Source organism: Balearica regulorum, chromosome 24 (assembly GCF_011004875.1).
Source record: "Balearica regulorum gibbericeps isolate bBalReg1 chromosome 24, bBalReg1.pri, whole genome shotgun sequence".
NCBI classification, from domain to species: domain Eukaryota; kingdom Metazoa; phylum Chordata; class Aves; order Gruiformes; family Gruidae; genus Balearica; species Balearica regulorum.
In genome coordinates, this window is record NC_046207.1 from 4,347,811 (window position 1) to 4,369,676 (window position 21,866).

At 63.1% G+C, this 21,866-nt stretch overlaps 3 protein-coding genes across 3 annotated transcripts; 2 read left to right on the plus strand and 1 right to left on the minus strand.

Annotated features, from left to right (window-relative positions):
- Positions 1-390: 390 nt before the first annotated feature.
- On the plus strand, positions 391-7,021 carry NT5C3B (5'-nucleotidase, cytosolic IIIB). Its single transcript, XM_075775285.1, has 9 exons — positions 391-521; positions 795-893; positions 1,414-1,483; positions 1,962-2,008; positions 2,502-2,587; positions 2,769-2,858; positions 3,925-4,087; positions 5,110-5,310; positions 5,646-7,021. The coding sequence occupies exons 1-9, from the start codon at positions 519-521 to the stop codon at positions 5,754-5,756; spliced, it is 870 nt and encodes a 289-aa protein (XP_075631400.1). The 5' UTR covers positions 391-518; the 3' UTR covers positions 5,757-7,021.
- Positions 7,022-7,334: 313 nt separating this feature from the next.
- Positions 7,335-14,086, minus strand: FKBP10 (FKBP prolyl isomerase 10). The gene is made up of 10 exons (XM_075775283.1): positions 13,848-14,086; positions 11,989-12,134; positions 11,503-11,692; positions 11,058-11,203; positions 10,757-10,946; positions 10,306-10,451; positions 9,781-9,970; positions 9,373-9,515; positions 9,023-9,186; positions 7,335-8,691 (listed from the first exon to the last, which is right to left on the minus strand). The coding sequence occupies exons 1-10, from the start codon at positions 14,039-14,041 to the stop codon at positions 8,506-8,508; spliced, it is 1,695 nt and encodes a 564-aa protein (XP_075631398.1). The 5' UTR covers positions 14,042-14,086; the 3' UTR covers positions 7,335-8,505.
- A 1,654-nt stretch (positions 14,087-15,740) lies between these two features.
- On the plus strand, positions 15,741-20,044 carry P3H4 (prolyl 3-hydroxylase family member 4 (inactive)). Its single transcript, XM_075775127.1, has 8 exons — positions 15,741-16,268; positions 17,593-17,742; positions 18,003-18,174; positions 18,254-18,382; positions 18,489-18,634; positions 18,718-18,801; positions 18,995-19,136; positions 19,227-20,044. The coding sequence occupies exons 1-8, from the start codon at positions 15,798-15,800 to the stop codon at positions 19,238-19,240; spliced, it is 1,308 nt and encodes a 435-aa protein (XP_075631242.1). The 5' UTR covers positions 15,741-15,797; the 3' UTR covers positions 19,241-20,044.
- The last annotated feature ends 1,822 nt before the right edge of the window (positions 20,045-21,866 follow it).

Sequence of the window (21,866 nt, forward strand, 5' to 3'; positions counted from 1 at the left end):
TGTAGGTAACACAGGTGCCAAGGAGCACCTCTGTGAGGGTCTCAGCATAGCTGGGAAAACAGTTTGGACTTTTTCATGTTACGGCGTGGGGGGGGGTTAAGTTAAATTAACGCTGGGAGAAGTGTGACGGCAAGAAGGTAGCCCTAGCCACGTACGTTGGGTTTTGTCTTTTTTTGTCTTTTTTTTTTTTTTTCTTTTTTTTTTCAAACTCTTTATCTCTCCTTTCTCTTTCGCCTTCCTGGCTCGGAGCGTGTTGCAGAGGAAACGCAACCGCAAAAGCGCCGGTACCGGCCGGAGCCGCTTGGGGCGGGGGGCGGAGGCTCGGCCCCAGCCGCAGCGCAGCGAGCACCCCCGGGTACCCCCGGGCACCCCCCCGGCACCCCCCCGGCACCCCCGCTCCCGCCCCGGCCACCCCCTGCGCCCGGGCCCGGGCCCGGGCCCGGCCCCGCCCCCGCGCCGGCTCCTCCCCGCGGCTGCGCGGCCCCGGCGCGGCTCGGCCCTGCCCGGAGCGGAGCGCGATGGTGAGCTGGGGGGGGCTGCGGGGCCGGGGCCGGGCGGGAGCGGGGTCGGGGGTTGTGAGGAGCCTGGAGCGGGGCGGGCAGCGGGAGCAGCGGCCGGGGTGAGGCTGGTCCCGAGGGGCCTTGGGGAACGGCCGGGGAGCGCGGCCCTGGGCTGAGGGGAGATGGGGAGCACAGCGGGGGCTGGCGGGTATCGGGCCCCCAGGAGCTGCGGGGGATCCCGGGGGTGTCACTGAACCGGGGGGGTGTCACTGAACCGGGGGTCTCTGCCCGCAGGTGCCCGAGCTGGAGAAAGCCACGGTCCGGATACAGCAGCCGGAGCGTGTGATGGGGGTAATCGGGGCCATCAAGGAGCAGGGCACGAACAAGCTCCAGGTACCGGCCCTGTTTGGCTCCGGCAGTGGTGGGGCTGAGAGCAGGCGATGCATCGCCACCCCCTTCCCCGGCCTGGCTGCACCCAACCCACGTGCGAGGAAGCACCTTCTACACGTTTTGCAGCTGGGGAGGGAGAAGCCCCGGGCGAGAGGGAGGACCAAGCTGGTGGCTCTCCCTGGATGGGCCTTTTTCTTCCCTGTTATGCAAGCTATAAATATGAGCCAATCCCCAACAGCCCCCCTCCGCTCATGGAAATAAGTCAGCAGGATTAAGCCTTTTGGTACTGATAAGAGTGCTGGGGTGGGAGGGGTGCTGGCTATCTCAGATGAGGACGTCTGCTTCACGGCTGGCAGGCGCATCGATGTTCATTGCTGCTGTGCCCTGCTGCGAGTCTGCGCCCTCACGTGAGACGTGCCGGCGCTGGATTTGCATCCTCGCAGGCGGGAGCACCCTTGGCTAGCTATGGCAAAGGTAAAGTCCGCTGCGTCATGCACAGATTTGGTCTTCTCTTGCCTTCCAGGTCATTTCTGACTTCGACATGACGCTGAGCAGGTTCGGGTGCAACGGCAGACGCTGCCCCACTTCGCACAGTGAGTTGAAGCCGTTGTTTTTACTGTTGCTAATTCTGTTTATTTTTCGTGTTTGTGCTCTCGGTCTCTGTGGTTCCTGTTATCCTCTGCCTCCCTCCTTTGCCAAGCCTGACCGCTCCATCTTGTTCTTTCTCGGTGCAGCTCCAGGCCTCGGCTGCCGCAGCAGCGGCTGCTCGTCCCCCGGGCAGCCCGCAGCCCACTGCAGAAGTTGTCTCCTGGTCTTGCTGTTTCTCCTAATACTTGCATCCCGCAGCTTGCTAGCGTTGACGCTGCTCTGTCCCACTTGAGCAATGCCCCGCGATCAGCGCGTGCTGCGGTTTCGCAGGGGGAGCCGCTGCCTTGAGACCCTGCGGCGAGCTTGTGCTTGGGTCAATGTGCCACATCTGGCTCGTTTTTTGGGGAGAGCTGGGATAGCTGCCTTTGAGAAAGCCCAGAAACATAAAAAGGCTACAACACTGGCGTTTTATTGTCTTTACAGATATCCTCGATAACAGTCATGTTATCAGTGAGGACAGCAAGAAGGAGGTAGGTGCTGTTTTGTAAGGCACTGCTCCTTGGCGCTCTGATTTTTGTCCCTGTCACTCATCATCAGGAGATTGCACTGGCTCACATGATGGGCAAAAGCTGTGCCTTGCTGCCAGGACAGGGAGCAGGGCAAGTGTCCAGGCTGCATTTCAGCCGATGGTAATGGAAGGAGAGGTTAAAAACAGAAGTTTAATTTGCATGCTCAACTGAGGGCATTTTTGGTCTGATAAGAGGAAGGGTGTATGGGTGTGCATCTGTACCTGCGGTATTTGAAGCAAGGTGAGAGTCAGCCAGGCTGCCGGAGGGTTAACGCTTCCTCCTGAGATCTCCAGATATTGCTCAGAGTGAAGTTTCTTGGTGAAATGGTTTGGGTTGTTTTTCATTAGGAAGTGCGATGCTTTGGAGGAATTTAGAAATGGGGTTTTTTTGGTGTTTACAGTCTCTCTAGACGTGATGTTCACTCTGCTCTTTTTCCATCTGTACAACGCTCCAGCTGAAAGATCTGCTGCACTATTACTATCCCATTGAAATCGATCCCAACCGGACCCTGGAAGAGAAATGTCCCCTCATGGTGGAGTGGTGAGTGCTTGTATGCGTTGAGCTTGGCCTTGTCCTGGCAACTTCTTGCCCCTGAGGACTACGAGACACAAGGCTTGGACCGTCTCTAGGCTTGGTGGCAATACCGGGAAGTTTTAGTTGTTATTTTTCTGACTGCCTTAAAGTTGCTGCCTGGGAAGCTCACTCTGCTGCCTTTCCCTAGGTGGACCAGGGCCCATGAGCTGCTGACGCAGCAGAAGATCCGGAAGGGTGACATAGCCCAGATAGTCAGAGAATCGGACGTGATGCTGAGGTACGGGCTCGGGGTTCGGCTGCCTGTGTCCCTTTCTCTCCTGCCTCTGTGCAAGGAGGTCCCCTTGCTTTCACCCTCGTCTGCACATGCAAATCTCCCTTCCTTCCTGGGGCCGAGCTCTAATCATGAAAGAGCCAAAAGTCAGCGCCACGAGCCGCAGCCTGAGCTCGCTCCCTGGCTGCAGGCTGTTCCGTTCATGGCTGACTCCTTCCGCTCAGAAACCACTTCCATCTCCCTTGAGTCTCATCAAGGAGCGGCCGAGAGGACGGGTGATGGGCAGAGGTCCCTGGATGGCTCGTTTGCGGGGGGGGTAGGGGGGGCAGCCTGCAGCTCCCCTCTTGCAGGAGAGATTTTTCTCTCTGCTCACTCTTACTGCTGGGCTTTATCCGGGCCCTTGACTCAGCATCAAATTCCACCCACAGCACAAAAATGTTGTGCTAAAACTTGCTGTTAAAGCTGGCCTTGGCAGTGATGGTCCTAAAACTGGTTCAGGGACCCTTGGTTTGAATGAGCTGCCAGTCTCAGAGAGGAGATGGTGCTGTCTGTCCGGGTTTTCATGAGCCCAAGTTCTCCTCCTGCACAGAAATCGTGTCCTGGCAGACTGAGACTGTTCCATGTTTGTCTGATCGTCCTCACAACCAGTCTGACCTGTTGCACATCTCTAACGTACAGTTTCTGAGTGGGCTGGCAGCACCCGCTCTGGTGGGCACGTGTCCATGCACGCCGTGCCTCGTCTCCCCGGTGAGAGGCTGGACGCGTTCGGGAGATGCTGGGCCAATTGCTCGTGTGCAACGTTCCTGTGCGGCTCCCCGCTAGGTCGCTGCTCCCAGGAGGACTCTGGGGTTCTGCTGCACACCCCCTGCACGCACAGTGAACACCACAGAAATGCTGGTGCCCCAAAACCCTCATGCTTTTTCAGAGCTCGCACGTGCATTTCTGTTTGGGAAGTCCCAGGTAGAAATAGGAGCCTCGGAGCTGGGCTGAGAGCGCTCCCAGCCCACGGTACACCGAGCACCTCGCTGCGAGCTGGTAATGCAATACTCTGTAATGGACACTTCTGCTCTAGGGATGGATTCAATGAATTATTTGATCAGCTGCATAAGTACAACGTCCCCCTGTTCATCTTCTCTGCTGGTGTCGGTGATATCGTTGAAGAGATTATCCGTCAGGCCAACGTCTTCTACTCAAACGTCAACGTGGTGTCCAACTACATGGACTTCGACGATAATGTGAGTTTCTGCGTCGCGTACGTGTGGTGAGCTTGCAGAGAGGAGAGTTGTTCAGCTGGAACTGAGGGCTGCAATTCGTTTAGCAGGGACACCGCTGGGTTAAAAGCTGCCCGTTAACATTTCCATGTTAACGTGATCCCTGTCGATGGAGCTGACTCTTTGCTGGGGCAGGGGAGGGCTGTAGAGCCTGGTTGTGGCCTCCTGCCCCGTTTGCTCTGCCTTCAGGGATTGTGACCTGCTGCCACCGTAGCAGCCCTCAGCATCAGCACTGGGGGGGTGTTAGAGGTTCCCCTGCCCTCACCGCGAGCTGGATCAGCAGCGAGAGAGCAGAGGGTGGATAAGGTGGGCAGGCAGAGAGCAGGAACAGCTGAGCATCCGCACGCGATCTCGGGGATCAAACTGGCTCCTTGGTGGCAGAAGTGCGCTGCCATCTCTGCGTGCTCCGCCCTGGTGCAGGGTAAGGATGGAGTTAACCGCAGAGGTCTCTGCTGATCTGAAGGCCAGATGTCCTTTAAAGCAGCTTGGAAGGCTTTTGTTGATGTACTAAAGCCCGAAAAGTCCCAGTGCACTTAGAAAATCGCATGGCTCTTACAATGAAGCCCTCTGTTCCCACGGGTGGTGTGTTGGGACAGGCAGTCCTCAGGGGAGCACGGGACAGCGTGACAGTCCTGCCTTCTGCAGGGGCCCCGCTCTGCCCTGGGGCTCCCCTGACTGCGGCTTTCCGTGGCCCCTGACCAGCTCCAGGGCAGCGCAGAGCCCTGACCAAGGTCTCTAGGGTCTCCATCCGTTGGGCTTGGTCTCACCTTTGGGAAGGGCTTGCCCTGCACAAGGGGACTCCTGGGGGCTGTCTCCAGGTGTTTCGTGGCTGTTGGGTTTCCAGAATCCTCGAGGGTGTCTCTGAGGTGAGAGCTGGTGCCCTGTGAGCGTGTTTCCCCCACCTTCCCCCATTCCAAAAAGGGTCTGAGGCTGCGGCTCAGTGAAGGGATTGCTGTGGGATCAATTTGTCTGTCCTGTTTGCACAGGGAGTCCTCACACATTTCAAGGGACCTCTCATCCACACCTACAACAAGAACAACAGCATCCTGCAGGGTACGGAGTATTTCCAGCAGCTGAGCACTCGGACGAGCATCATCTTGCTGGGGGACTCCATGGGTGATGTGACGATGGCAGACGGCATCCCTAGTGTGGAGAACATCCTCAAGATTGGCTTTCTCAACGACAAGGTGGGTGTGAGGAGCAGTTGTCTTGCTTCCCTGCCAGCCGTCCCCAGGTGCGAAGCTTAGGGGGCAGCAGAGAGGGGCAGGCAGCTGTCTGAGTGATTTGGGGGGTGCAAGAGATTCGTATGAGCTCCTGTGGGGTGTGCGAAGGGAGCTGGGGGGTGTCTGCTGAGCTCCCGCTGCACCTGGGGCATTGTCAGGGCGGTTATCGACCCCTCTTTGCGGCACATCAAGAGATGCAAGGGCTGTGGGTGCAGCATCTTCATTCTCAGCTGCTGGCGTTTACAGTCCTCTCCTCTCTGGCCTCTCCCCTCCGCCCCGTCCCGGCCGCCACGCTGCAGGTGGAAGAGCGGAGGGGAAAGTACCTGGATGCCTACGACATCGTGCTGGAGAGCGACGAGACGCTGGATGTGGTCAATGGGATTCTCCGGTACATCCTTATCGAGACGTGAGCTGGGAAGGCGGCATCCCAGCTCCAGCCCCCCAGCAAGACGCCCGGGCAGTCGGTGACCTTCCCTTGACAAAGCTGGAGTGGATCTTCTGGAACCCGCTGGACTCCATCCTGACGCCAGGCAGGCTCCCTGCCCTGGCTCTCCTTTGTTGTACACATCCCGACCTCACTAAGCCCCGTCGGTCGGCGCTGGAGCAGGAGGGGTGAGATGAAGGAAGCTTCTCCACTCCCTTTACCCCACCTGTGCCTGGCTCTGCTGCTTCCCCCTCGGACTTCATCCCCCTCGGACTTCATCCCAGCCAGCGCCTGAGGCCACAACAAACCGTTTCACGCTCCAGGTAGAGATGTTCTGCGCTTGCTTCCGCAGCCGAGTGCAGAAACAGAGATTGTTTGCTGTGGCTTGAGGACAGACCTGTTTCAGATGGAAGCTGTTTAGTTTTACTGTGTCCCTGTCTAAGAAAACAAGTCTGAGCTCCGGCGGTGCCACCTACGGATGGGCTGGTGTCACCCTGCCAGGCATAGCATCGCCCAGCCCCGTGTCCCCCCCCCCGCCCACCAGCAGAAACCCTGCAGCTCCCTGGCCCCCCCACGCCAGCCCTGCTGTCCCTCTTGCTCCACGTGTACAAACGGCTTTTGCAGCCATCCCCGCAGGCCCACGGAGCTCGGCCCACGGAGCTCATCCCACGCTGCTGCACGAAGCGAGAAGTAAGTTTGTCTGCCCGGGGTGGGGCTGGGGGGGGGGTCTGGGTGCTGGGTGCTTGGGTGCTGGGTGCTTGGAGCAGCGCGTTTGCAGCCTGTGGATGTGGATGGGGGAGGAGAGGCCAGCGGCAGCGTTTTGGATTTTAAGGAATATTTTTAGCTAACCATGTTTCTGTCTTAAACTGCTGGGCTGAGAGCAGCAAGAGTAAGAAACCACTTATTTCTGTGTAACCTCTGACGGAAGGAGTAAAGCTATGACAGCCCCGATTCAGCAAGGGCCAAATTCAGACCCTTATGTGGGAAACTGCTTTCACATCCCGTCCCGCTGCCCGCTGTGATGGCGGCAGGAGCCCTCATACGGCTCTTTGGGGGCCGTTATTGCTGCGGTGTGGCTCAGCACCGCTCGGCAGCCCCTGCCTTGCCGCCTTCGATGGGGCAGCTCTGGCTCACGAGCTCTGGGCTGCTCCGGGTTCAACCCTCGCTTGCCGCCTTCCACGGGACGAGTAAATGTGACTGCTGAAAGTGCAGGCTCCCTTCTCCTTGTAGAAATAAAAACGTTGGCTAAAATGGCCACGGGTGGTTTGTACGCAGCTCCGAGGAGCTGTGGCTGGGGCCGCTCCGCAGCTCCGGGTCATTCCCGTCCCTGCCCGGCCCCGGGTGCTCAGTGCTGGTGCTGAAGCACCGTCCGTCTTCACTGGTGGTTCCCGGGAGCGGAGTTTTGGTTTTTCTCTCTCTCTCTCTCCTGCCTGACCCAGCAAGTGCTGGAGTCTGAAATCCCCGTGGGCACCGCGCTCCCAGGGACAGGCGAGGTTTGTCTCTGCGCCGCTGCCCGGACACGCAGGAATGTTTCACGGCAAAGTAACCTGACACAAAGGCAAACTCCTTGGAAACCAGTAGAAATTATTTATTTGGTGCAAGGTAGAAGTCATTGTTTGAGGGGTTCGCTCTGACCCTTTGCGCTGTTCTATTCTTGCGTTTCTTTTATCTCTGCCCGCAAGACACACTGTGCAAAAGCTTTTAGAGCCGGTGGGAGGTGATGGAGCCGTGCTGGTCACAACTGGCAAACCTGAGAGTGCCCAGTTAATTAGCTGCATTTAGGCATCAAAATGAAATTGGGCTGATTTTTTCTCAATCACTGAGGGCTGGGGAGGATGCCGATGGGGACGAGGCTGCTCCCTGAGGACCTGGGTGGGAGAGGCTTTCTGTTTGTCTCCTCCCAGCTGATGGGGGGTTTGCCAGGTCCCATCCCCGCTGTCTCTGGGGTCCCAGGTTTTCTGGAACGGTGGATCCGTGCGGGGCACCTGCGTTTCGCCCTGGGAACCTGAGTCCCCTCCAGCCTCTCGTCCCGGGGAGGATGGCAGCGGGGAGCAGAGGCTGGGCCAGCAGCAGGGACCCACATGAAACGCTTCTCTTGATTTCTCCTCTCCTTTAAAGAATTTTATATGTGTATTAAACAAACAAACAAAAAACCACAACCCTAATCTACAAAATGCTGCGGTAGAAGTGGGGGGAAGCCCCTCCGCCTGCCTGCCCGCCCCAGGAGGCAGCACGGGCAGGCGAGGAGCCTGGGGCGGGATGTGCAGTCGCTGGCTGAGGACGAAGGGGCTCGGGGAGGGGACGCCGCTGCCCCGGCCCTTCCATGGGGAGCTGAGAGCAGGGCGTCGAAGCGGGGTTTGGCAGCAGAGCGGGGCAGGGCTCCAGGGTCTGGCCCTGGCATCCTTGGTCCCGCTCCGTGGCAGAGGTATCGCCTGCAGGGCTGGGGGAATGCGGGCGCTGCCATCCCCGTGGGGTATCGAGACTCCCAAGAACGTGGGTGCTTCCCACCTTCTTGCCTGGGTTTATTAGCTGGGGGTTGGCGAGTTTTCCTGCCCAGGAGGAACACATCAGAAAACCCCTCAGTTAAATAATGGGGGGGGGGGACGACACCAAAATACACCCCCCCCGGAGGGATGGGGAGGGGCAGGGGCAGATTCCCAGGGCAGCCGGTGGGGAAGACTGGCTGTGGCGCAGCGGGGACGATCCTGTCTCCGGGGGAAGGTGAGGTCTGCTCCTCAGAGCTCCTCGTGGATCTTCTCCTGGTCCTCATCTGACTTCAGCTTCAGCTCCTCGGAGGTGATCTTCCCATCCTGGTTGCGGTCCTGGTTCCTGAACATATCGGCGATGACTTTCTCCGGGTCGGAGCTGGGCATGAGGCGGCCTTTCCCTTCCGCCACCTGGGTCTTGATGAAGGTGGAGAACTGCGACGGGGAGAGGAGAGAGATGCTGTTTTGCTCCGTGCAGCCAGCACCGGGCACGGCAGAGAGCATCACGGCCCGTGCCAAGGGCAGCAGCCGGGCAGCGAGGACGGAGCAGGGACAAGATCACAGCCTGCCCTCTGTGTCCCTGCCCGCATCCAGCAGGGATGTTCCAGGCTGGTGTGTTTTTTCTGCACAACTCTTCAGCCTCCTGAATGCCCAGGGACAGCAGTGTCCTTTGAGTGCTGCTCCCCAGGGTGGGGTCCCCTGCGCCCCCGTTTCCTCCTGCACCCCATAAGCCCACAATCCGGCAGCACTCGGGACCCTCGCTCACCTCGTCAGCGGGGATCTCCCCATCCTTGTTCAGGTCCATTTGCTCGTAGAGGCTCGCCGGCGGCTCTCCGTGCCAGATGAACAGGTAGCCCTCGGGAACCCCCTCCTCCATGGAGATCAGCTCCACCTCGAAGCGGAGCACGGCGCTGCCTGGCACCCCCCGGGCTGAAAAACGAGCGAAGGCTGCCGCACCGCGGGGGGAGCCCAGCAAAAACGCTGGGCCCAGATGGGCAAAACCCCCCCCCCCGGCCCCCAGCCGGGGCGAGGGGCGGTGAAGGAGCCCAGCAGGGGTTCAGCAAGGCAGAACCCCCCGGTTGGCAATGCACGGGCAGCCGCACGCCGGTGCCCTACCTCCGCTCTCCCCGTGGCCCAGGTGGGGGGGGACGATGAGCACCCGCCTCTCCCCCGCGCACATGTTGAGGAGGCCGCTGTTGAGGCCCTCGATCACCTTGTTGGCCCCCAGAGTCACCTCCTGGGGCTTCTCGTAGTCGTGGCTGCAGGAGGCAGGGAGAAGACCACACAGCTCAGAAAACCCCTCGGACCCCGTGGGCAGCCCCACCGTAGCCCAAAATCCCATGCCGTCCATCCCGCTGTGCCCCAAAATCCCCCACCCTCCACCCTGCAGCAAAATCCTGATGCCGATGCTCCGGTGCTGCTCCGGTGCCCGTCTGCCCCCAGTCCTGCCCGGCTCAGCGCCTGCCAGGATCTGGCCCTGCGAAGGAAAGGTGGGCTGGGGGCAGCCCGCGAGCGAACACGCACGAGGAGAAGAGCTTGGTGCCATCCAGCAAAGAGCAGTTGTAGTGGTAGCGGATGAAGTCTCTGTTGCGGGTGGTGATGTTGCAGCCCTCGGGCCGGTACACGGTCTCAATTTCCACCGTGTCCGCGGGGTTGTGGAAGTCGATGACGTGGACATCGAAGATGAGCACGGCTGAGCCAGGAATTTTGCTCCCTGGAAGAGGAACGTGAGGAGAGTTGCTGGGAGAGCTGCCGGAGTGCCGCGGGGCCGGTAACACCTTTCCCTGCTTTTTCCCATGCCCCGTGGCGTGTCCGTCCCTCAGAGCCCTGGCTCTGCACGTGTTGGCATCAGCCTCTCCCCTGCCCACGACGCCCCCTCCCAACGCCCAGAGCCCTGGGGATGGAGGTGGCCCCCGGGGTGAGGAGCTGGCCCAGCCTGGCCAGCGCTTTCCCCGTGTCAGACCCACGGTGCGCAGGGCTGGAGGGGCAATGCCGCAGTCCGGGGCTGTGCCGGTCAGGCACGCCGGGCCCCGCGGGGCTGCCCTTTACCTGCGCCGTTCTCCCCGTAGGCCAGGTGTGGGGGGACGACCACCCGCCGCCTCTCTCCCATGCAGACCCCCTGCAAGCCCTGGTCCATGCCGGGGATGATGTAGCCCTTCCCGATGTAGGTGTTGTAGGTGTGATTGCGGGAGTAGCTGCAGCGAGAGAAGCCCCCAGCGCCGTCATGTGGGGCAGCCTGGCCCGTCAATCCCCCCCCACACACACCCCAACCCGCACCCCTTCTCCCAGCCTCTGCCTTGCTCCCCCAGGAGCCAAACCTTGCTCCTCGGGATGCAGCAAACAGCTATTGCCTTTTTTAGCCCGTTTCATGCCCGTTACCACCCCCTCCTCCACCTTCCCCCCCCCCAATTCTCCAGCCTCTCCTTGCAGCCAGCTGCCCAGCGTGGGGTGGGAGAGGACATCGGGGGATCTCCCCACTCGGCCGCTTCCCTCCCCGCACCTGGAGTCGAAGAGCGTCCCGTCCATGAGCGTGCCGTTGTAGTGGTAGCGGACAAAGTCCCCGGTCACAGCCCGGCGCTTGCAGGACGCCGGCACCTCCAGGTGCTCCAGGAAGACGCCGTCCTTGGGGTTGTGGAAGTCCACCAGCAGCACGCTGAACACCAGCGAGGCCTGCGGCGGGATCACGGTCCCTGCGGAGGGGACACGGGTCAGCCCGGACAAGGGTCCCGATGCACCGTGGGGGGCTCCGTGCAGAGCTGGGAGGGAAGGGGCCCAGTGAGACGGGGCGATGCCCAACTCACCGTAGCCCTTCTCCCCGTAGGCGAGGAACGGGGGGATGATGATGCTCCTCTTCTCCCCGGCGCACATGCCCAGCAGCCCCTGGTCCATGCCCTTGATCAGCCAGCCAGTGCCCACGTAGGTGTCGTAGGTGCTGTCCTTGCTGTAGCTGGTGGGGAGGAATGAGGGGGGGGACGGCTCTGGGGCCACGCCAGCCCCCCCGGCCTGAGCGGTGCCATGCGGGAGGCTGGTTTGGGGGTCACGGAGCTGCACCGGCCCTGCTGGGGTGCAGGGAGGGGGAGGCTGCTCTGACTGGGGTGCAGCGTGGGTCCCCATGTCCTGCCCCAGGCCAGTGTCTCCTGGTTCCCTGCCATCCCTGGTGCCCCAGCCCCGAGGCAGAGGGTGCACCCGAGCTCCAGTACCTTGCACCCCGAGGCGAGGGTGCATGCCAGAACTGGTGCCCAGTACCTGGAGTCGAAGGGGGTGCCATCCAGCAGCGTGCCATTGTAGTGGTACCGCACGAAGTCCGAGTTCTCCACAGTGCGGTTGCAGCGCTCTGGTTTGGAGAGGGTGGTGATCTGCAGCTTGTCATCCTTGTTCCAGATGTCCAGCATGACGACGTCAAAGTACAAGGTGGCATCTGGGGGGATCAGCCCCGCTAAAGGGGTGGCAGCAAGGACAGAGCACCTTAGTTGGGAGCAGCACCGAGCACAGGCACGCCAAGGGCTCCGTCCCCTAAAGCCCTCCCGAGCCCGCGGCTGTTCGGGGCTGCTGGCCGCAGATGCCAGCCCCCGGGAAAGCAGCAGAGCCTGGGGGGGGGGGGGCAGGACCCCTGCTTAGGCACCACTCGCCCTGGCAATGGAGCCGCCCTTTGCCAGCGCCGCCAGCTGGGCACCGGAGCTCTGTCCCCACGGTTTGGCCCCCCCGTCCTCGCGCCATGCCACGACCCCTTACCCACGCCGATGCTGCCGTAGCCCAGGTGCGGGGGCACGATGAGGTGACGCCGTTCGTTCACGCACATGCCCTGCAGACCCCGGTCCATGCCAGTGATCAGCCGCCCGACGCCCACCACACCGGCCACCGTGGCCCCTCGGTCGTAGCTGGGATGAAGGGACAGACCTGTCAGCGGCGCGCGGGCAAAGGGTGAAGCCCCCAAAGCCACCGGCGCTAGGGGTGCTCAATGCCGGCGCCGAGGGCTCGGGGCAGATCCAGAGCCAAACCACGAACCCTGCAAACACCGAGGAACGGCGCAGGGCTCCCGGGTGCCTGCCCGCCATGGGGGCAGAGAGGGGGGACAGGGCTGTCCCCTCCCAGGGGTGCGGGTAACCCACCACAGCCAGCTCACCCCCGCAGCAAACAGACATTGATCCTGATGGGATCAATCCTGCACTGCCTGGAGTGGAGCTGCCTCCCAACGGCTCCGTTCAGGGCTCTGGCCTGAACCTGCACACCCAGCACCCTTGGACACAGGGGAACGCGGATCGGACCCTCTGGGTGCAAAGGAGGCGGGCGATGCTCTCAGTTGGGACCGAACCCAGCAGCACCCTCCCCAGATCTCACCCGGTGATCCGGGCTGGAGGCCTGCAGCTCCCGGCCTTTCTGCTGCTTCCAAATAATTTCGCATATGGCATATTTGGAGCTTTATGCAGCGAGGAGGAAAGAAGACGTCCCAGGCCTCATTTTTAAACTGCAAATTTATTTTATTTTTAAATCTTAAAATACTCCAAGAAGCACCTGGGGCCATTTCAGATAAATCGAAATCCTTCATCCCCTTTAATGTGCAGCTGACACTTTCTCCTGGCAGTATGCTGTAGTCATCAGGACAAGGAATTATTTTAGCAGCTGACGTCCCCAGACTCCCACGGCTTCTGGGGCACGCGGCGGCAGCGGTGGCAGCGCACGGCTCAGTTACTTTCTCCCCCATTCATGCTCGCAAGAGATAAGACCCATTTAACCAAAGCAGAATCCCTTTTTGCTTTTCAGGCTCTGAAAAATGCCCGTCTGGAAAGTTTTTGTTCCTGCTCCAGTACAGCCCAGTTTGTTTCTGTCCTTTCACCGTGTTCCCGATCCTCCCCCTGTTCACAGTGGTGGAAATCAGGGACAGCACCAACATAAACTCATTTATAGCCAGCGTGAATGGAGCAGGATCAATGCACGGGCCAAGGAAAATTAAGACCAGCGAGAGGGAAGCCTCTTAGGTAATGAACGGGTTTCGCCGCTGCCACGTTTCAAAGTGCTGTAAGTGTTTTCCCTGCCTGTGCAGCACATGCAAATACATGTTCCTGAGTGCAAAGTGTCTCAGCGAGGGCCGAATCCTGCCCAAGCCCTGCAGCACCCCGCTTTTGAGGGTGTACAGGGGCCGTGGGCACCCGCAGGGCTCTGCAGGCTCCCGGACGGGCAGGGGGGCTGCTGCGAAACCCCGGGGGGCTGCACGGGCAGGAGCTGCTGGAAAGGGGCCGGGAAGGGGCTGCAGCCCCGCGCGGGGCGGGGGGGGGGACCGCACTCGGCAGCTCGCTCAGGCCCACGCCGGGGCCCCGGGCTGACACGTGTACAGGGCTCCCCGGGCTCCCCATCCTCACCCCCAGCACCCACCGCAGGCACCCGGCAAAAGCCCTCCTTAGGGTCAAAGCTGCGGGGGCCGGGGGGCTGGCTCGAGCAGGCAGCTGCCCGCTCCTCGCCTTGCTGCCTGCTGGCCATGGGGGATGCGACGGGGTGACACGCACGCGGGCGCGGGAGGAAGGCATGCAGGGATCCCCTCTGCAGCACACGGCTGGCGGGGCCGCATGCATTCGGTAAAGAGCCGAGGGCTATACCTGGAGTCAAACTTTTTGCCATCTTTAAAGGTCCCATTGTAGTGGTAGCGAATGAAATCCCCCATCTGGACTTCCCGCAGGCAGATTTTGGGGATATAGTATCTGTCTATCACCACGTCTTCCAGGGGGCCGGGGTCACCCAGCCCTAGGGCCCCCAGGATGCTCAGGAGGAGGACGAGGCTGCCCGGGGACATGGCGCTGGGAGCCTGCGGCCGGCGGAAAGGCTCAGCCGGGGAAGGCGGAGAGGTGGGGCCATCCCGGCCGCCCCTTCCCGCGGGATGCCTGCCCAGCCCCGACCAGATGGAATTTCTGTACACGTGTACCCCGGGCCTGGCGCCTCGGCCTCGCCAGCCACGCTCCCACCACGAGTCGCCCCGTTGCATCGCCGGGGCAATTCCCCCCAGCCGGTGGGATGGGGCAGGAAAAGATTCAGCAAAGCTCCATGTCAGGACGGTTTATTTTTTTTTTTTTTTTTTTCCACTTTTTTTTTTTTTTTTTTTTTTTTTTTTTCTGGGCAGTTCCTTCTGCAAAGGAAAAAGCTGCAGAGAGCTATTTGGAAGCAAGTTTGTGCAGCTGGAGGTCCCATCCCAGCCCCGCTCGCCCCGGGTCCTAGTGCTGGCTGCGCTCCTCCCAGCAGCCTCTTCCCTGCCACGGCTCAAGCTGCTGCTACTCGGTCCCTGGCAGTTCAGCAGAGTAAATAATACACAGAATTAAGTGTTTTAATAACATCTACTGCTCTTCAATCTGCTGCTGACAGATCTTTTACTGAATGGCGATGATTAAAAATGTGAAACTATCCTTCTAACGGTCTTTCCCAGATAGGAGCAGCATCGAATGCACGCGTACGCGTCGCCCGCGCATCCCCGCTCCCCCAAACCCATCGGCAAGAGACGGGCACCGTGGCGAGAGCCCTTGGCAAGTCCCGGGTGGGAAATACGACAGGCCATAAACCCAAACCGAAACCCGGCCTCTCTGAGGCGCAGCGCTACTGGTGAGAGCAGAGAGCTATCGGGTCCCTGGAGCCCAGACCCGGGGTGCCCTGCGGCTCCCCAACGCACCGCGCTGGGGCTGAGCAACCTCAGCGCCGCTCAGAGTAGCCCGGGGGAACTCGGGGCTCTCCTCATGGCACAGTGGGGCCTGACTCTGGGGCAAGAGAGCAATTATGTAGGGGGGCGATGGCATCCCAACCCGCGCGCTATTGAACCGCTCGTTTGCGGGGAGGTGCTGGGCACTGCTAACGGCCTCTGCTCCGCAGCAAGAAACCTCAGCAGCGTCCTGGCTCCTGCTCTGCGCCGTGACGTCCCTCAGCACCACTGTCCAGCCGGCAACAAAGCGCCAGGCTTGGGCTGGGGCCAGCGTGGCCGTGCCGAGGCCTGGCACGGTGCAGCCCTCGGGCCTGGGATCTGGCGCGGCGCAGGGTGTGTGGCCTCTGGCTTGGCACCAGCCGGCAGCGTGACCAGCTCCGGGCACGGCCAGGCTGGGGAGTCCGGCCGGCTGCCCCGGAGCAGCGCAGCGCGGCACTGAGCGCACCTCGGAGCGCGCCGGAGGGGGTGCAGCGCAGGGTGCACCCCAGTAGACCCCGCTCTGCAGCGTGCAGCGCCGAGCACAACCCCGCCGAGCACAACCCCGGGGCGATGCAGCCCCGAGCGCATCCTCCGGAGCCCGCAGCGTGGGGCGGGGAGTGACTCCCCGCAGCGTGGGGCACTGAGCCCGGCCGCGGGGTAGGGCGCAGCACCGCGCACCTCTCCCCCCCCCCCCCCGGGAAAGCACCGCGGAGCGCGCAGCACCGAGCACCCTTTGCGCGCACCCCGCGGGCGCTGCGCCAGCCGCGCAGAGCCGCACTAAGACCCTGCGCGCCCGCCGCGCACCGCCCCTTCCCCGCCGCCCGCCCCCTGCGCGGAGCGGTGCGCGGCTTTGCGCGGACAGTGCGCGGCAGCGCCGGCGGCGGGGATGGGAGGTGCGGCGCTGGCGCTGCTGCTGGCGGCGGGGCTGTGCGCGGCGCAGTACGAGGAGTACAGCGTGCGCGGGTTCCCCGCGGCCGCGCTGGAGCCGCTGCAGCGCGCTTACGCGCGGGCGCTAGCGCAGTACGCGGGGGCGCAGTGGGCGGAGAGCGCCCGGGCGCTGGAGGCCAGTCTGCGCCTCCACCGCCTGCTGCGCGACAGCGAAGCTCATTGCCACCGCCGCTGCGCCGCTCCCGCGGAAGGGAACCCCGCGGAAGAGCCCCCCGCGGAGGGGGAGTCCGCGGTGTGGGAGTGGGAGCGGGAGATGCAGCTCTTCGGGCGGCTGCTGCGCCGCGCAGGCTGCCTGCGCGCCTGCAAGCGCGACCTGCCCGTCTTCCAGCTGCGCTACCCGCCCGCGCAAACGCTGCGCGACTTCCAGCGCCGCCAGCCCTACCAGTACCTGCACTACGCGCTCTTCAAGGTGAGGTGGCGCGGCGCCCCGCGGGCGCGCAAATGCCGCGCAACGTGGCTCGTGGTGGGGAGAGGGAGTGAGGGGCTTCCCTGGCCTGGGGGAGGTGGGGGGGGGGGGGCGTCCTGTGCCTCCGTCCCCCACCACTTTGCACCTCCTGCATCCCCATCCTGTGCCCCCATCCTACACCACCGACCTGCACCCCCTGATCTGCACCCCGTGAGACCTGCTCCCCTCCATCCTGCACCCTGCTTCATGTGCTTTCCCATCCTGCACCCCTCATCTTGCATCCCCCCCATCCTCCCCTCCACATCTGGCATCCCCCCTCCGGGCTCCTCCATCCTGCCCCTGCGCCGTGGCACGTCGGCATCATCTGGGATGCATCAGGCAGGATGTGAGGGGTGCGCCTGGGACCGGGGGCCCCTGTGGTTCTGTCCCCCCGCCCCACCTTGTGTTGCCCTGGTCCCCCAAGGTCCCCCTGGCTGGGCAGAGTGTTGCCTGGGGAGGGGTACACAGGAGCAGCCCCAGCCAAGGGGTCCCAAGCTGGCGGGTCCGATGCCACTGTGATTGCTGCAGGACACGTGTCTGGATGCTCCATCAAGGAGAAGCGCTTGCTTGGGCTCACGGTGCAGACGTGGAGGGAGGTTTCGTAAGGGATCGCCCTGGGGTGACCCTCCTTTGGCCAGAGTGGCTCTGGCAGGGGATGCTCCCCTCCTGAGGCACCGGTGCTGGTCGGGGTCCCGAGCTGTGCCGCTGGCCGGCTGCCGGTGCGGATGCTGCTTTAGTGCTTAGTGGTGCTGCCCCGCTCACCTGGCAGTGGCGAGGGACAGCCTGGCCTAGATCCTTAATGCCTTTTCCTCTTGCTTGCTCTGGCCAAAACCCATTTCATGGACGGTTTGTTCAACCCCCCAATCTCGCCTCCCTGAAGTTGCAACCTGAGAGCTCATAAAGCAGCAGGGGAGCGGGGGCGGCTCGCCCGGGCTGATGGCAGTGCCCGAGAAGAGCAGATGTGTGGATCAAACCCATGCCACATGGATCAATCCTGGCTGGACGTGGGGGTCTGCGAGGGGCTGAGCCGTCTCCGCTCCCACCGCGGGCACGGAGAGGTTTGCGTGGCTGGGTGCGGGCAGCCACCGTGCGTTGGCTGGATTTATCTGAGTTGTCCGTGGCCCCGGATCCTGTCCGTCCATCACTGTCAGCGGCCGATTGGGCTCAGGGCTGGCGCTGCGGGACTCCCCAGGACTGGCCCTCTGCGCTGCAGCCCCGGGGTCTGGCTGGGTGCTGAGCCCCCCGCAGCCGCAGCAGCCTGCTGCACCGGCTCTTCCTCCCTCCCCAGTCAAATAAGATCGAGAAAGCGATATCCGCTGCCCACACCTTCCTGCAGAAGAATCCCAAGCACGAGATGACCTTGAAGTACCTGAACTATTACAAGACAATGCTGGACGTGGATGAATACCTGGTTGACCTGGAGGCTCAGCCCTACGAGGTGAGGAGAGAACGGGGCTGGGGTGGGAGAGGGGCTCCCCGGGGCTTGGTGTGCACCTGGTACTGCCGAACCCTGAGGGAAGCGGCTCTCCCTCGCTGAGCCCTGTCCGCTCACCTCCTGCCCCCCAAAAAGCATGTCTGTGGGGCCCGTGCTGGGGACGGAGCCGCCTCGTGGGGAGCAGGGCAGGTCGGTGCTGGTGGGCAGAGCCAGGCTGTGGCGCCCAGGAGGGAGGTGAGCAGCATCCGCTTGGTCTCCGGCAGCCGATATTCGTGCGGTCAGTGAAGCTGTACAACAACGGGGATTTCCGGAGTAGCGCGGCTGACATGGAGCAGGCGCTGGCCGAGTACTACAAGGCGTACGAGGACTGCTTGGCCGGCTGCGAGGGTGCCTACGAGCTGCAGGAGTTCAAGGACTTCTACCCCGCCATCGCAGGTGACCGGGCGGGGGGCCGGGGGCTGGCAAGTTCATGTCGGGGGGCGGATGGAGCAGCATGCCTGACGCCTCCCCTCAGACCACTTTGTGAGCGTGCTGCAGTGCAAGGTGGACTGCGAGACCGAGCTCACCCCCAACGTGGGCGGCTACTTCGTGGAGAAGTTCGTGGCCACCATGTACCACTACCTCCAGTTCGCCTACTACAAGCGTGAGTGCTGATGGGAGCGGGGGGCTGTGCCCCCAGGGCACCCCGGGGTGCTGCGGGCCTCTGGGTACGGTGTCTCCCCCACATCACCCGGCACTGCTCCCCGCAGTGAACGACGTGCGGGACGCGGTGCGCAGTGTCTCCAGCTACATGCTCTTCGACCCGGGTGACGCCGTGATGCAGCAGAACCTGGTCTACTACCGCTTCCACCGCGAGCGCTGGCGCCTGCAGGAAGAGGACTTTGAGCCCCGGCCGGTGAGGATCCTCCAGCCCCCCCGTCCCGCAGCTCTGCCAGCGGCGGAGGGGCTGACGTGGCCCCGCTCCCTCCCCGTGCCCAGGAAGCCGTGAGCTACCACAATCGGACGGCCGCCCAGAAGAAGATGCTGGACTTCGCCAGGCAGTACCTGCAGGCTGACGATGAGGTAAATGACGGCCCAGGCGTGGGTGCAGCTTGGGTGCTTTTGGGGGTGCTGGGTGGTGCAGCTGGGTGCTGTGGGTACCTCAGGGCAGGGCACTTCCTCAAGTTGGGAGTCCGACCCCCACACCAGCCCTGGAGGAGGCTGCGGACGGGGCTGCTGAGCCCTGCTGCCTCCTCCTGCCCGTCCCATGCTGCAGATGGAGGTGGACAGCAGCGAAGGGCCGGAGGCGCAGGACCTGCCCTCCGACGGCGAGTTCGAGGGTGAAGGCGACTACGAGGAGGGCTTCTTCGCGGAGTGGTGGCAGGAGCCCAAGACCAAGGGGGACAAAGCCGACCAAGGTTCTTGACACCAGGGCCAAGGGCTGCGCTGCGGGGCGGGGGGCGGCTGCTGCCCACGTCCCGGTGCCACCAAGCCCTCCTTGTTTGCAGAGACCCTGCGATGAGCCAGGCGAAGGGACGCCCGGCCCTGATGGAGCTGGACAGCAGCGGCCCTGCGACGCCATCCCGGGGACACCGGGCTTTGGGCTCCTGCCAGCTGCTGTGCAGAAACTTGGGCTCACAGGGAAGGGCTGATCCTGCCCGGTGCCCTGTGGCAGAGCTGCCTTTGCCGTCTGGATATCTGCTGCCCTGAGTGGCAGCACGATTCCCATCGGTGAAGCACCAGCACCGCCAAACCTCCCTGCCTGCCCAGGAGCTCCCGCTGGGCCACCCCTGTCCCCGATGTCCCCAGGAGCCCTGGTCAGCAGCGGTGTCCTGCAGCGCTGGGGTTTACTGTGTCCCTCAGCTCCTCCCCAGGACCTTTGGATGGTGCGCCAGGACCGACCCCCCTGTTGTCTTAAGGGGTTCAAGGGGCTGCCCCTGCTCTGGGAGCAATGCATGGTGCTGCTGGAGCCGGGCGTGCGTGTCGGTCCTGCCCCTCCTCGGGGCTCCCTGGAGCTCCTACCCTGGTGCCTCCAGCCTCCCAGCCCACCTGCCAGCCCCCAGAGCCTGGGGTCACTTCAGAGCCCACGGCCCGGTGCTACAACGGGGCTCCCGGTGTGCCGGTGTCGCTGTGCTGCCGCACGGCTGCGAGGCTGCGTTGCCCGTGCCTTGCGTGTGCCTTGAATTTTGACCACGCCAGCCCTCTGTAGCCTTAAGGTCCGTTAATTTAATACTTCCCAATTTGCACGGTTGCTTTTTTTTTTTTTTTTTTTAAATACATATTTTCTGGTGCTGAACTTTTAATAAAATCCGGACCAGTCTTTTCACAGCTGCCTTCGGGGCTCCCTGGGGCTGGGGTGTGCTGCTGCCACGGGAGCCGGGTGCTCCGGGTGGGAGAGGCCCTGCTGTGGAAGGGGGAGGGACAGGCTGGGGGGTCGGATGTCCCTATAAAGTGGGGGAGACCCCACAGGGGGGGCTGGGGAACCTTGGGGGCCGTGAGAGCAGCCAGGCTCTTGCAGGGCTGGGGGGTCCCCGAGGGAGCCACGACCACACTGAGACCCTTAAGGGGATTGTGTGACCCCCCTGTTGCGCAGGGGAGGCTGCCAGGTGGCTTGGGGGGGCGGGGGGGCAGCATGCCTCACCACAGTACGGGTGTTTGGGGGGTGATGTGCATCATCTGCTGGTTGCTTTGGGGGGATTCGTCAACCCGGACACTGGTCCTTGGGGGGGTGCATCATCCTGCTGCTCCTGGTCCCAAGGGCGCAGCCTGCGTCCCCCCATGCGGGTCCAGGGTGGCGGGGTGGGACGAGCCCCCTCCCGCTGGCGTCAGGGCGGTTTGGAGGCCATTCCGGAGGCCGCCGTTGCTGCTGACAAGCCCGCGCCTGCCCTGGGCACGGGGCTCCGGCCGCCTCGCTCCTCCCCGCTGCTCGGGGTGCGTTCCTGCTCCCCATGGAAGTTGGCTGCGAGGACTGAAACCGAGAGGCTGAATCACCGCGTTCGCCCCGGGGGAGGGAAGGGAAGGAAGGGGGCGGCGGGGAGGCTGCCAGCACCCCACCCTGCCCTGCCCCCCCATTTACCAGGGCTTTCCCAGCTCTGCCTTCCCTACGTGGGGCTGGGCACCGGGACGGGGGACGGTGCTGAGCCCCCAGACCCATGGGGAAAGGGCTCGGGGCAGAGCCAAGGGGAGGCAGCGCCAGCGGCGGGAGCAGCCCGTTGCACCCCTGCGCCGGGCAGGGCTGTCCTCTCCCACGGGAGGAGCGGGGTTTGTCACCGATGGGTCACGGCCACCCTCGGGAGGGGAGCGCCAGCCCGACGGGGCGCGGCCGGCGGCACTCGGGCCTGGATCAGCGGGAAGCGCTCAGCCCAGCGCGCTGGCGTCGCGGCCCAGAGGACAATGGCTTGTTTATCTTCCCGAGGAGCCGAGCGAAGGTGGCACAGGGCCCACAGGGCCTCCGCCCTGCTCCGACACACACCTGGGCACGGCGTCCCCTCGCCAGCCCCAACTCACATTGGGGTACACGGGTCTTTGCTCCCCCTTGTCTGCCGGTGCCGGGTAAAAGCCAGTTGCAGCCCTGGGCCGGGGTCCCAGGGTCCCCTCGCTGCTCCCGGTGCAGCTGCTGGGTGCAGAGGTGCTGGCTGGCTCCGGCACTCCCACAGCACCAAGCGGGAGCAGCAGCTCTGCGAGCGGCGGTGTGATCCCGGCAGTGGCCGGGGCTGCGAACACGGCCGCCGTCCCCCGTGGCATGCAGGGCCGGCAGAGCCAGGCTGCGGGGAGGTGCCGGGGTGCAGAGGTGGGATGCAGGGGCACGAGCCAGGATACGGAGGTGGGATGCGGGGGGGGAAAGCCTGCAGGACTCTGTGGGTTAACACCATGGAGGCAGCACTGTGCTTCCCTGACTCTGCTGACCTTGACCAAGAAGGAACATAAATGAGTTTCTTGGCCGTCATCTCAGCTGTGCTGTGCCCTGCCCTGCCGTGCCCTGCTGTGCCGCGCTGTGCCGCGCTGTGCCGTGTGCCCCTTTCCTCCTTCTGGTGGAAGAGCTCTCGCTGCTTTTTGGATCCCCCGCTCTGCACACAGCGATGAAGTCCTGTTTTCTTGCAGGGGCGTTTGAAGCTCCGTCTCTCACCTCCTCCACAGCTGTGATTCCC